The 14255-nt window shown below is 37.9% G+C and overlaps 1 protein-coding gene across 1 annotated transcript in view; it reads right to left on the reverse strand.

Moving 5' to 3' along the window:
- Positions 1-9875, reverse strand: part of TG (thyroglobulin) — a 366261-nt gene extending 356386 nt beyond the window's left edge. Inside the window, exons 1-5 of the mRNA XM_072606558.1 lie at positions 9812-9875; positions 8946-9054; positions 4245-4342; positions 1714-1917; positions 1009-1168 (exon numbers count right to left, since the gene is read on the reverse strand). Coding sequence (XP_072462659.1) covers positions 1009-1168; positions 1714-1917; positions 4245-4342; positions 8946-9054; positions 9812-9875 — 635 coding nt within the window. The remainder of the gene's footprint in view (positions 1-1008; positions 1169-1713; positions 1918-4244; positions 4343-8945; positions 9055-9811) is intronic.
- Between the last annotated feature and the right edge of the window lie 4380 nt (positions 9876-14255).

A 14255-nucleotide genomic window follows, 5' to 3' on the forward strand; every position in this document is an offset into this window, starting at 1 on the left:
TCTATGATGTATGCATTGCTTATTGTCAGACAATTGGAAGTCCTGTCTGGCAGTTATTATTTCTCTGTATTTCCTCTGAAGTTCAACATGCTGACTTTTCCCCCTGAACTAAGTGAAGGATATATGTGCTTGAGTAAGCTTTTCTTGTAGAAAAACAGATCTAAGAGCCTATATAGCAGTCTCTCCTGTGCGTGTTGGGATCCTTGCTATTATACCAGTTTAAGCTCAGTGGGCAAATATATACCACCTCTCCATGTTTCAATTTCCACATCTGTAAAATAGGGATGATAATTTTTTACATATAAGCTTTTCCAAGTTATTGTGAGGATCAAATGAGATTTTGAATAAAAATAAACTTTTAAACAATAAAGTGGGTTACAATAAATAGAAGTCATTATTAATATTCAGTGAAATTGAGTGTCACATAGGTAAACCTTGAATTAGATTTCAAATATTAGGGTAGAAATGGATCAAGAGGTCATCTGATATAACCTTTTCCTTTTATGGATGAGGAAACAGGTTTAGAGAGAAGTGAATTGCTTGAGATCATATATCTGCCTTGAGGATGAAACACACATTCCTTAGTCTTGCATTTAGGGCCCACCATAGTCTTCCTAGAGCAGCTAGGCAGCACAGTGGAAAGAGCATTAGGCCTGCCGTCAGGATGACCCATCTTCTTGAGCTCAAATCCAGCCTCAGACACTTACTAGCTGTGTGACCCTGGCCAAGTCACTTAACCTTGTTTGCCTCAGTTTTCTCATGTGTAAAATGAGTTGGAGAAGGAAATGGCAAACTACTCCAGTGTCTTTGCCAAGAAAAACCCAAATGGGGTCATGAAGACTGACTAAATAACAACAACTCTTAAAATAGAAGCTAAATAATGTGATATAGTGCCTAATCTTTTGGCCTAGGGCCATCACTGAAAATCATAGCCAAAAAATGTGCAGGCAACTACCAAGAGAAGACCTAGCAACCAGATTTTTTTTTTTTAATGCAAATTGCCCCTACCTGTTGTAGCTATGAACTAGGTCAAAAACCATCATATCTGTAGTGTTGACAAATTTGCACTGAACTGGCATAAACTCTCCATCAGATAAACATTGAGGGGGTGACTTTTCTCCCACGCCATGAAGGATGCGGCGATTTCTAATCTCACAGCTCCTTGGGCCTAGTGGGAAATTTGAAAAAGAATAGATAACTTGTAAATGTCTGTATCCTTGAAGTAAAAAATATAAATAAGTACATTCTACATGGGATAGCATAGCACAATAATAAAAAAAAAACAAAAACAAAAGCCAGAAACTGATGAGTATCTACAATGAGAAAGAATAATCAATAAATTCACTCATTAGGATATTGACTACACTCTATCAAAAGTCAAACATTGAATATCTATCAGTTTAATTTAAGCAAGATTTCTTTTTCCTCAATCAAGGTATTTTTTTGAACATGAGTAAATGAAGAGATGTTTGACTTTTTACAAGGTTTTGAAATATCATGTCTGGGGTATCCCAAAAGTCTTAGCACACAGTTACCTTACTGCACTAAAACTTCTGGGACACTCTCTATTTTGAGTTTTACTAGAAAACCTTTCTCAGTCAGCACGATATTGTCATGAAAACAATTCTGATTCAAGCTAACAGAGCACTTAGCCTTTAAGATTGAAGCAGTAAATGCAAACCTACTCAGCATACGACGCTAAATACCACTCACATCTTGTTGGCCGTCCCTGCTGCCGGGTCCCATAGACTTCCATTCCTTCTGAATCCACACACCAGCACTGTACCATGGCCAGATCACACTGCACCAGCTCATACTCTCCTGAATCCTGACACTGAGGAAGGTAGGAGGCGGTAGTGCTATTGATATAGCTGCTTACCAAAATCTGCTGTTTTTGGAGCTGGCAAAAGGATAGACCTAAGAAACCAAGAAACCAGTTGAGAGGAGGAGGAAGAGGAAGGCAATAATAAATAGTTGGATAAAGTCATTATGCCCATTTTACATATAAAGAAACTGAGGACCAGATAAATGATTTATCTAAGATTATGCAATTACTGTTGTTTCTTTCAGTCATGCCCAACTCTTCCTGACCCCCATTTGGGTTTTTCGTGGTAAAGATACTCGAATGGTTTGCCATTTCCTTCTCCAGCTCATTTTACACATGAAGAAACTGAGGCAAATAAAGTTAAGTGACTTGCCCAGGGCCACACAACTATTAAGTGTCTGAGGCTAGATTTGAACTCAGGAAGATGAGTCCAGACTTGGAGCTCTAGCCACTTTACCACCTAACTGCCCCATGCAATTAGAGCACATGGCAAAGCTCAGCTATGAAGTCTCTTTGCTCCAAATCTGCCATTTGGACAAATCCATGAAGAACATAAACTCACATTAACCTACTCTGAGGTCTTTGTTTTGGGAGCTAGGGAAATGCTAGTTTGGGAGAATGGTATATAAGTAGATTAGCGTAGTGATTTTAATCCTTTAGGGTTTGTTTGCTTTTTGTTTTGTTTTCCTTTCTGGGTTACCACAGTTGGAGAATGCATTGCCTTCTAAAGCAGTTTTATAGCAATAAAATTCTCATTGTTCCCAGGAACTCTGATCCAGTGACCTTGGGCTTCCAAGCAATTTAACCTTTCAGTCTAAGCTCTTTCATTCGTTAAGTGAGAAAATTAGAACAAACAAACCATTCTTTCTAGCAGCTGGATGGTACAGTGAACAGAGTGCCAGGCCTGGAATCAGAAAGACTTATTTTCCTGAATTCACATCTTGCCTCAATCAATTACTAGTTGTATGTTCCTGGGCAAGTCACTTAACTCTATTTGTCTCAGTTTCCTCATCTGCAAAATGATCTGGAGGAGGAAATAGCAAACTGCTCCAATGTTTTCACCAAAAAAAATCCAAAACAACAAAAACCCAAATGGGGTCATGAAGAGTTGGGCACAATTGAAATGACTGAACAAAAACATTCTTTCTAGCTCTGTGATTTCATCATAGGACTCATGGGATCATTGTTAAATGTAGTTACTAGTATCAAGCTTGTTTCTAAAGGATCATGGGGTCCAGAACTATCTCCCTAGCCGTGTGAATAGTACTGAGCAAATCATGTTGAATCTCCCTGGAGTGACCTCTACCAACAACTGATAAAAAGGTGACACCGGACACACAAAACCAATAGTCTTGATGGGAAATGAAGTTGTGAAAGATCAAGCTGGGAGGTGGGGGATTAGCGGAATGGGGAGGGTGAATATGGTGGTGATGTAAAAGGAAGAGAGAGGAACGCAATCAAGGGAAGTCATATGGAAGAGGAATTAGCCTTCTTTTATTTGTCCCTGGACAGAAGAGGTTTGGAGAAATGAACAGAAAATATAAGAACTTTGGTTCCATGTGAACGCAAACTCAATGGGGAGAGCTGCCCAGCAGTGGAAAAGGCTGCTCTATCAGGGGTGGTGATTTTCCTGTCAATGAAGATATGCAAACAAAAGATGTATGACCATAAGTGAGAGGTGCCTTAAGGGATATCTCTGCGTGGATACTGAAACTCTTTCCAATTCAGAGATTTTTTTGACTCTCAATTTCATGGTGTTGTTGGGTGGCAAGCTCATTTAGCACACCATAGGTGAGATTTGAACCTAGTTCCTCTGATTTAGAAGTCTGTGTTCTTTCTATTGTACCACATGTACCATCACTGTGCCCATTAGCACCTAGTACAATGTTCTCATTGTAGGCATTTCATAAATGTTTGTTGAACAAATGAATGAAATAGATATGTTAGAATGAATCCCTGATATTACATATAATCTTTTTAAAATTAGATCTCTGTTCCAAAAGCCCCTAAGCATGTATATACTCCCTCTCTTCTGTTAAGGCACAGCTCAGGCATCATCTTCTGCATGAAGTTTTTCCTGATTTCTGCAACTGCTACTGCCTTCCCTCCCAAGCTACTTTGTATTTTGCTACTTTATGTGTGTGTATGTATGTGTGTATATGTATATGTATATATAAACTCTTTATTTACAGTGATTATATTTTTATATGCACTTGCTGTACCCATTGTGAGTTGGGATAGTTTCATTCTTTGTACTTGTACACACACACACACCCCCAGGGTCTACAACAGTGCCTGACATGTGGCAAGCACTTAATAAATGCTTGTTGATTGATTGGTTGAAGTGAAAAATGGAAAATTCCTATCATTGGCTGATTTATCCTCTTCCCACATGTTGTGGTTCTGCTTTCATACTTACAGGCAGTTGGCAATCCTGCCTGCTTACTGCCTGGAACTTCTTTTCCTTCAGCATCCACACACCAGCATGAAAGGCCGCTATTGCTGCATTGGACATTCCTGGAGGGGGAAAAACATGGCAGTGTGGAGTTCACTTTTCAGATATCAATGCTATGGGAGTTGTTATCTTGGTTTTTTTTTTTTGTTTTTTGGGTTTCTTTTAAATGTTCAAGTTGAAGTAAAAGTTTCCCTACAGCTCTATGGAGAGATAGATAACCACAGAGTGGAGGGACGGAGAAGGATCAAGCCAAAAAGAAAGGGGAAAGGAAAGAGGAAGAAGAAAAGAGGGGATTTCTATTCTATTCTATATTTGGTGTATACACACACACACAGATACATATATATATATATATATATATATATATGTATACTTGTATGTTTAGAGAGACATAGAAAGACAGGGACAGAGATAGAAGAGATGCAGGTGGAGACAGAGGTAAATAAAAACAGAGTGAGAGGGATAGAGAAAAGAAAAGAAAGGAGAGAGAAAAGAGGAGAGAGAGAAGTCAGGAGCATTAGCAAGGTTTCAAATTGAGTAGAGAAGAAAGGATGGAGAAGAAGGAGAAGAACAAAAGATGTAATGGAAGTAAGGTGGATTGGAAAGAACACTGTACTGGAAATCAGGAGATCTAAGTTCTTTCTTATGTTTTAACATTGATATTTTCAATGGTCCTTCTGTCTTCTCTTTACTATACCATATCCTCTCCCTTGGCAATCTCTTTCACTCACATGGCTTCAATTACACAAATCTCTCTATCTCTATCTTTATCTCCATCTCTCTGTCTCTCTATGTTTGTCTCTGTGTCTATCTCTCTCTCTATGTCTCTGTCTCCCTCTGTTTCATTTGGTCTGTTTGTTTCTCTCTGTATATCTCTCTATCTCTGTCTCTGTGTCTATTTCAATTTCTGTCTGTGTCTCTGTCTCATTCTCTCTCTCTCTCTCTCTCTCTCTCTCTCTCTCTCTCTCTCTCTCTCTCTCTCTCATTCTCTATCTCTCAATCACATATCATTCAATCACATAGTCTTGGCAACTTTAACTCCACAAACTATGATAGGCACCATCATATCTCAATTCCTACTCTGCTGTGCTGAACAAAATAAATTAAAACTTCGGTAAGACTAAAAATTAATTTCACATTAAGTTAAATTTTATTTTGTAAATGTTGCCAATAGTTCCTGAGACAACAACAGCTGTACTGGGGTAACTCCAAGATTGGCAATCTACCCCATCCACATGGCATCTGGCATCCTAACCTGATAGCTGCAGAGTCATGAAATACTGATTTTAGAATTAAAATAAACCTCAGAATGACCAAGTTAAACTCTCTCATTTTTTTCAGATCAGAAAATAAAGTCCCACAGAGAAGTGACTTCCCTAAAGTCACATGGTAAATGGTAAAGGTATGATTGGAACTCAGATCTTCTGGCCCAGAGGTGAGAGACTTTACATAAGAACAATTCACATTTCTACAAAGTGAGGCCAGGCTTCTTCAATACAACCTCTGGCCTCCTTTCAGAAGTAATCATTTGGCTTAATACTTTTAGGATTATTCTTGAGAATTCTATTCCAATTTAATTTTATGAGAACAATTTTTGATAGATATGAGTATTGAATTTCCTCTTATATACCTCTTCCTTCCTCTCAAGCAAATTATTTTGTTAATTCATGTGGCTCAGCCCAGAGTCAGTGATTAGGAGATCCATATATTCCCAAAAATTATAGGTCACAGAATCCTTGTTAGTAAATGCTAACAGACAATGTGGGTACAGTATTTATTAAGTTTCTCCCTCATTCCAGACTCAATAAAATGAGCTGCTTAATTTTCTTTCCCTATTTTCAATTCCACCTAAGCATGTAGTGGGATATATGGAAACAGCATTTGATTTGGATCTGATCCCAGCTCTGCTATGAACTAGCAGCTTAATCTTGGGCAAATTGCTTCATTTGGATGGCCTTCAGTTTCCTTATATGTAAAATGAAGAAATTGGAGGAGATAGTCCTCTAAGGCCCTTCCTACCTTTAACTCCTACAAAAGGCCAAGCTAGTATAGCACATCCCTCAATATCTGGCTCTCTAGATCTTTCCCATGCTTCCAGTCTTCTATATAAATGTATATAAATGCACTTTAATAGAAAGAAAATAATTCAAGGAAAGTTTTGTTGATCTAAATAAAATTCATAGAATTTTAGACAAGGGGGGGAAGTTCAAGTTTCTTTTTTGTTACTTATGAAAAAACATGGTTTATTAGCACTTTTTGTAAATAGCAACAAATTGGAAATAAATTGAGAATTCATTGAATGGGAAATCACTGAACCAGTTGTGGAATTGTGGAATGTGGAATATTACTAGGCAACCATAGGAAGAATAGGAAGAATTCAGAGAAACATGTCATGATTTGTATTATCATAAGAAAATGTTCAGTTCTATGTTTGTGGAGCAAAGCAAACACAGATGTAACCAAGAGGGAAAATGATACAGAGGTAAGAACCCTGGCTCTGAAAGCAGAGGGCCTGGGTTCAACTCTCTCTACTGACGCTTACTCTCTGTCTCAATTTGTGCAAGTCACTTAATTTCCTTGAGCCTCAGTTTCTCCATCTGTAAATGAAGGGGTTTGATTAGATGGACTCTGAGTCCCTTCTAGATCTATGATCCTTGATGCAAGAAGAAAAGGCATCAGCAATATTAATAGCATTTTTTTATGGTACTAAAGAGTCAGAGATAAAATAGACACCCATTGGTTGGGAAATATCCAAACTAATTGTGGCATATCCATGTAAACATTACTACACTGCAGCTAGGTGGTGCACTGGATAGAGTGCTAGATCTGGAGTCAAGAAGATGAATTCAAATCAAAGTGTGTGTGTGTTTGTGTGTGTGCGTGCATGTAGATAGATAGATAGATAGATAGATAGATAGATAGATAGATAGATAGATAGACAGACAGACAGACAGACAGACAGACAGACAGACAGGCAGGCAGGCAGGCAGGCAGGCAGGCAGACAGACAGACAGACAGACAGACAGACAGACAGACAGACAGACAGACAGACAGACAGACAGATAGATAGATAGATAGATAGATAGATAGATAGATAGATAGATAGATAGATAGATAGATAGATAGATGGAGTCATATCCAGTTGATCTGTTTGGTTGAATACCTTTTTTCAATTTCTTCTTTATTAGAAGGGATGACTTGATGGAAAGGAAAGGGAGGAGGAATTATATATGCAGAAATATAGGTGATATAAAAAGAAATATCAATACAATTTTTAAAAATATAAATGAATGGGCTAAATAAGTCAGTGCTACAAAGGTGCTAGAGATGAAGGAAGAACAGTTTAGATTTCTGTTTTATTGACTTTCCTAGAATTTTAAACACTGCCAACAATCTTTATTTACATGGAAACCAAGTACTCTCTACAAATAATTCTTTTTCATTCATTAAGGACTGTTTCTTAATAACTTTAACACAAATGATCTGTGACTCTGAGGCTGGATCTCATTTTTAAGATAAGGAAAGAAATCTTGCTCTTGGGGGCTACTCATCCAAAGAACTCTCCTCCTTCTCCTCCTCCTCCAGTGTTCCACCCCCAAAAGCTGTCTTTTTTTCCTCTGGGTTTATTAGTTACATTTCTTGCTCAAAGATCAAGCCTCAAACCCAATTCACTCTGGAGCTCATATCTGGACAAGTCCCCAGCTACCTAGCACAGAGTGGCTGTAATAAGTAAATAGTAGTTGTTTCTCTTTCAACCAGGAACACTGAGGGTCTTCTCCTACCAGTTTGATTTTTTTTTTTTTTTACTAAAGGGACCATCCCTTGAATAACTACTTAAAGAAGTCTGTTCATTGAATGGGTATATCTCACTCAAAGTGAGAATATGATAAGACCACAGACTGAAAGGGCCAGGGTCTCCCATTGCATCCTGGGCCATCTCCAGTTGTCCTGATGAATATCAGTCCACTGGATCCAGGTGGCTCTGAAGGAGGAAGTAAGGCTGGTGACCCTGCATAGCCCTCCCTCACTCAAATCAAGTCATGTCATCATCTTGATGTCATGGTCATCTTCCAGAACGAAGGACAAACACAACAACATCTGGAAGAGGAAGTTCTCATAGAGCAACAGGAAAGAATGTACAAGGGAAACTTAACTGAAAACAAAGTGAACTTATTTATTCTGAGACTAATTATTCAGGTTTGGGGATTATCCAGGCCCATTCACTGGGAACAATTATGTCTTTCACTAGTCCAATATTCAGTTGTGGCAAGAGCTACTTTGAGCTGAGTGACCTTAGGACAAGCTATATAGCCCTTCTGGGCCTCAGTTTTCTACATCTGTAAAATGAGGCAGTTAGGGTGAATTATCTTTAAGGTCCTTTTCAACAACAACAAAACCCCTATGATCCCATAAAGAACTAAAATTTAATTATCCCATTCAGTTGTTTTATAGCAATGATTGTTTAAAAGTTTTTTAAGAAAAGAAGAAAAATATTATTTAAAATGAAGTCTTGCAGTTATTTGGAACAGGTGTCCGTGCATTCTCCCTTTTTTTTAGCACTTACTGTGGAGAGTCATTAATACTTGACTGAGTCACCAGGGTTTCAGATGCACAATTGGTTGCAGCATTTTTTAAAAATTTGATTAGGCTACCTAGTCACCTTACCGGAATCGGCCATCTGCTAAGCATTGAGGGATGTAGTCCTCTTTCTTCAAGAAAGCTTGTTCCCTCTGAAGTTCACAAGGGCGCAAGGGCTGGGAATCTACTTCATATTCTATAAGAAAATGAGAGCCTTGTTAGTAGGAAATATGAATAGAATTCATCAAGTCCAGACTAATAAGGAAGCCAAAAATAAATCTGAACAAAAAATATCATTAAATAAAACCATTCTGTTGTTTTAGAAAAATACTGAAAAGAGTGGAAAGTCTCCTTGATTTGGAGCCAGAAAACGAATTCAAATCCTGGCTCTCTGACTTAATTGTCTGAGGGATATTAGCATAATTACTTAACTTCTCTGACACTCAGTTTTCTTATCTTCCTTTAATAAACTTTATCAGGAAGGAATATTGCTTTGATTATTTTCATTATGTTAGTTTGCATTACTTAGTCCTTTGTATAATCAGACTAATTGTGTTTATTTTTTATTGTCCAGTTGTTTGATAAATGTTTGTCTTATAATATGTAAAACTGAAATAGAGTAGACAGGGGGATCCTAAACATTTTTGGTGTCATAGACCCCTTTGGCAATCTGGAAAGCCTATGGATCCCTTCTTGGAATAATGTTTGTTATCTACATTCATAATTGAAGAAAATGCTCAATTTTAGGAAGAGGTTAATGAAAATAAAAATATAATTGTCTCCAATTCAACTATCCAGGGACCTATGAAATGTAGGCTAGGAATTCCTCCTATGAGCTAACTCCTATTTGAGGTACTTAATTCAATCCCTGCCCAAAACATTTAGCATAATTCTTAGCCCACTACAATTTCCCTGAAAATCTCCCGTGTATAGAAATCAGTGGACAAACTTACCAAAGATATTGCCTATTGCTGTGCTGGCAAGACACAGCAGGCTGCCCAGGAGCAGCCCTGCCATTTTCCAAGGAAAGCACTTCCCCCTTCCTTGGATAAAGGGAATGAAGCCTTATCCAGTCTCTCCTCTATGAGCCTTTTATAGGACTGCTCCTGTTCCTTACTCACTGGTACAGTGGGCACTTAAAGGGCAAAAGACACTGTTGTTATTTTTTTTTCACCCAATCATGAGTCATGACCCCCACCTGTCTCCTCCACAAGAGCTCCCACCATTTCAGAGAGGCACTCAGGCAGCCAAGGAGCTGAAAGAACACTTGGCCATAGAGAGCGGGGGTTATGAAGGCTCAGGTTAAGAACCATGCCCTCATGAAATAAATGCTCAGGACATAGTATTCATTATGTTTGCTTAGCACTTCAAAGTTTGTAATGTGCTTTATACAAACATATATATATGTATATATACACAAATATGTGTATATGTATATGTATGTATATATGTGTATGTACGTGTGTGTATATATATATGTACATATACATATACATAATTTCATTTAAACTTACAACAACTCTGTGAGGTAGGTATTTAATGTATGGTCTTTTCCATTTGACAGAGAAAGAACATGAATTTCACAGATTGTCCATGATTACACAGCAAGTAAATGTCAGAGATAGTATTTGAAATTGGTCTCCCTGATTCTAACCCCTGTGCCACATGGACTCTCAAGGATATAAAGCAAAGTCGAAAGAGAATTAAAAAAAGATACATGTAATAACAGCAGAGGCAGCATGTTGTAATACAGAGCCAACCTTGTATAAGCCAGGAAGACCCAAGCTCAATTCCCATCTTTAAAACATGACTATGTGATCTTGGGCAAGTCACTTAACTTCTTAGTGGTCCAGAAAACTCTTAAGATGACATAATGAAATGCAATGGTAATGGCAGTTATATATACCAGGAATTTCATACACCATTGAAATCATAGGTCCAGTCCCCAACTTCTTATGTATAATAAGTAGAGAAAACTAGAATGCCTAATGCAAATTTGGAGATAAATTTGACCAAATAGATATATTATTGAAACTTGGTGGAGCTCATAACTGGAATCTATATCTATATCTATGAGTGTATGTATATGTGTACATAAGTTTTTGTGCATGTATATGTATATGTATGGATACATCTACCCACATGTATGTATATATGTATATGAGCACACAAGAATGTGCATGTGTGCACACATACAGAGACATGTATCGATACATATATATAAATGTATATACGTATAGAAGTACATACACATACACGTGGTATATTCTATGCTTGCCTAATACCTCCCTAGTAATGATAACTCAGTAAACTCTATGTGACTTTTCCACTTTCCTTCTTCCAAGGCCTTGCTCTGTAAAACTAAACTTACTTCTCAATAGCAAACGTAGTAACCATCACTTTCAGCTTCAGGCTTATTTGACATCTTCAGCTGAAGTAGTGTTATACTCTTTCATAAAAAAGTAATGACTTTGATTCAAAGTTAGCAAAAGCTTCTTCTACTCTGGTACTTTGTAGGATTCTTATTTCCCCTCTATCTCTCAGCGACAAGTGACAATATAAAGTATTTTCTGTCTTTTCTTCTTCTCAGCAAAAGTCATAAAAGAAATCAGAGTATATTATCTTGATTCTTATTTTCTGAAGTAAGTCATAATAGAAAGTATAATGTAGTCTATTTAATGTTTCTTCCTCTCAGGGTCAGGTAGAAATAGAGAATACTCTAGGGTCTCAGTCAACCAATATTCTTGACAAGTAATGATACCAAGAAAGAATTAGTCTCTTTTTAACACAATTTTGAAATCTGTCCTTTCACCTCTTTTGTTAAGGGTTGAGATTCTTGGTCTTTTCTGTGAACGACCTCACCTTAGTTTATAGTAACTAACCAAATTCTTATCCTTCTATGATCAGATAAGATTACTTACCCTATAATCAGAGAATAGTTCTGATGTCCATGTTTCCCCAATTATTAGAAACATGGGCTAAATCTAAAAAAGTTTAAAGTTGACAGGGGCTCTTGGGCTAAAAATTCAATGTCATGAGTACAGTGTAGAAGAAGCATAGCTAGACATTAAGGTTAAATGATAATGATATTGGAAATTAGTGGACTGTAAGCTCTGTGTTAGCTAAGAAGCAAAAATATAGCTAAAGAGGCTGCATTAAGAGAGGCATAGTGTCTAGAGAGAAGAAAATGATAGTCCTGCTGTATTCTGCCCTGGTCAGGCTGTATCTGTAATATCGTGGTGCCACATTTTAGAAAAGAATATTGACAAACTAAAACACATCCAGAGATGAGAGACTGAGATAATGAAGGGACTGGAGACCACGACATACAAATGTAACCACCAAATGGAACAGTGCAAGTGTACAGCCATCTCCTGTATCAACAGGTCCAGCATATGCTGGCTCTCTACCTTCTACTGAATCAGCACTCTACTGTAACTCTCATGTGCTCTCGTGTCAGTATGGAAGTACGTGTCTGTCTGTAGATGAAGTTTCCTAGATCACGTCCACAACAACTGACTACTCTCCTGACTAATTTTCATAGTTTTTGTCAGCCAAAGGTCCTGTTGTTCTCCCCCTCTCTCTTTCTCTCTCTCTCTCTCTCTACTATGTCAGTTTACCTATGTATCTCTTTTTATATAGAAAGATATCAAACAGTGTAACCACTCAATCTTCCAACCTATCCACTTCTCATAAGTTATTCTTCCACTCCACCTCAGCCACACACAAAGATGATCATATCCATGATCCTGCCATCATTCACCAACATATCTCCTCTATATTCGAGAACTCCAAAATCCCCTTACTTTGACTTTAATCTATTGGTTTTTTACATTTTCTTCCTTGTTCTCTTACAAAAGCCCATATTTTATCTGTACTGTGACCTCCACTCCCTTGACTCCTCAGTTCTATACCAGGTCATCTCCCCCAAACTAGTCATTCTCTGTTGTTTTCCCATCTTGACCTCTTGGTGAACCAATTCAGCTCTACATTGTCCTTCTCTCTTGAATCCCTAGCCCACATATCATATCAGCAATTATGCCTAACCAAACCCCAGCCTTGGATCATTACTACCATTTGCTACCTATGCTCCTACATGTGTTGCTGAATGAAGATGGAGACAATCATAAGACATTTCTTACTGAGTCCACTACAAATTTGTTACATAACCTCAACGGGGCCCTCATTGCTTCTATATAATCTTAGTATATACCTCCCTTGTCAAATCACTATTCCACTCTCCACAGTGGCTTTGTCATCCTTCATCAAACCTCCCATGGCTCCTCCTCCCCCTATTTTCTCAGCTGAGAACTTTACCTCATATTTTACAGGAAAAAAAATTGAGGCCATTCACCATGAATTCCCTCTTGTCCCTTCTTCTCCAACTCATATTTCAGATACTTTCTTCTACTCTTTCCTCCTTCTCCCCTGTCTCACATGATGAAGTGACCTTACTTCTTACCAAGGCCAAACCCTCTACTTGTTCAAGTAATCCCATTCCATTGTATCTCCTCCAACACACTGTCCCTTCTGTCATACTCATCCTTTCACTTATTTTTGATCTCTCCCTATCTAGTGGATCATTTCCTACTGCCTAAAAACATGTTCGCATCTTCCCTGTCCTCAAAAATCCCTCACCTGATCTTCCCACATATCTAATCCATTGCCAAGTACTGTCATTTCTACCTTTCTGGAATCTCTCATATGTGCATCCTTCCCTCCTCTAACACTGTGACCACCCTGGTGCAGGCTTTCATCATCTTGCACCTGGACAGGTTGGTCAGCTTGCTTCCAATCTCTCCCCATGCCAATCCATCTTCAACTGAGCTGTCAAACTGACCTTCCTTAAGCATTAGTATGACCATGTCAACCCCTATTCAATAAATGCCAGTGGTTCTCTATTTAACGTCCAGAATCTTATATAAAATTCTGTTTGGCTTTTAAAGTCCTTCATAACCTGATTCACTGCTACTTTGCTAGTCTTTTTAGAGCTTACTTTCTACCAGGTACCCTATGATCCAGTGACACTGATCTTATTTCTGTACCTTAGCAATCTCCTGATTTCAAATATTTTATTTCCAATTTACCTTGTGTATGTATATATATGTATGTATTTATATGTGTAGCTTGTTTAAACATAGGTATTTGTATTTTGTCTCTCACGCTAGATTGTGAGCACCTTGAAATCAAGAATTATCTTTTGCCTTTCTTTGTATTCCTAGTACTTAGCCTAGCACGTAGCAGGTGCTTAATAAATATTTACTGATTGACTGAGTGATTGACTACCGTTATCTCCAGAACTCTCTTCCTCCTCATCTCTCCCTGTTGGCTTTCTTCAAGCTTCAAGAAGCCTTTCCTTGTTCTTCTTTATCTTTGTGCCTTTCCCCTGAGAGTTCT

The sequence above is a fragment of the Notamacropus eugenii genome, chromosome 4, assembly GCF_028372415.1.
Source record: "Notamacropus eugenii isolate mMacEug1 chromosome 4, mMacEug1.pri_v2, whole genome shotgun sequence".
NCBI classification, from domain to species: domain Eukaryota; kingdom Metazoa; phylum Chordata; class Mammalia; order Diprotodontia; family Macropodidae; genus Notamacropus; species Notamacropus eugenii.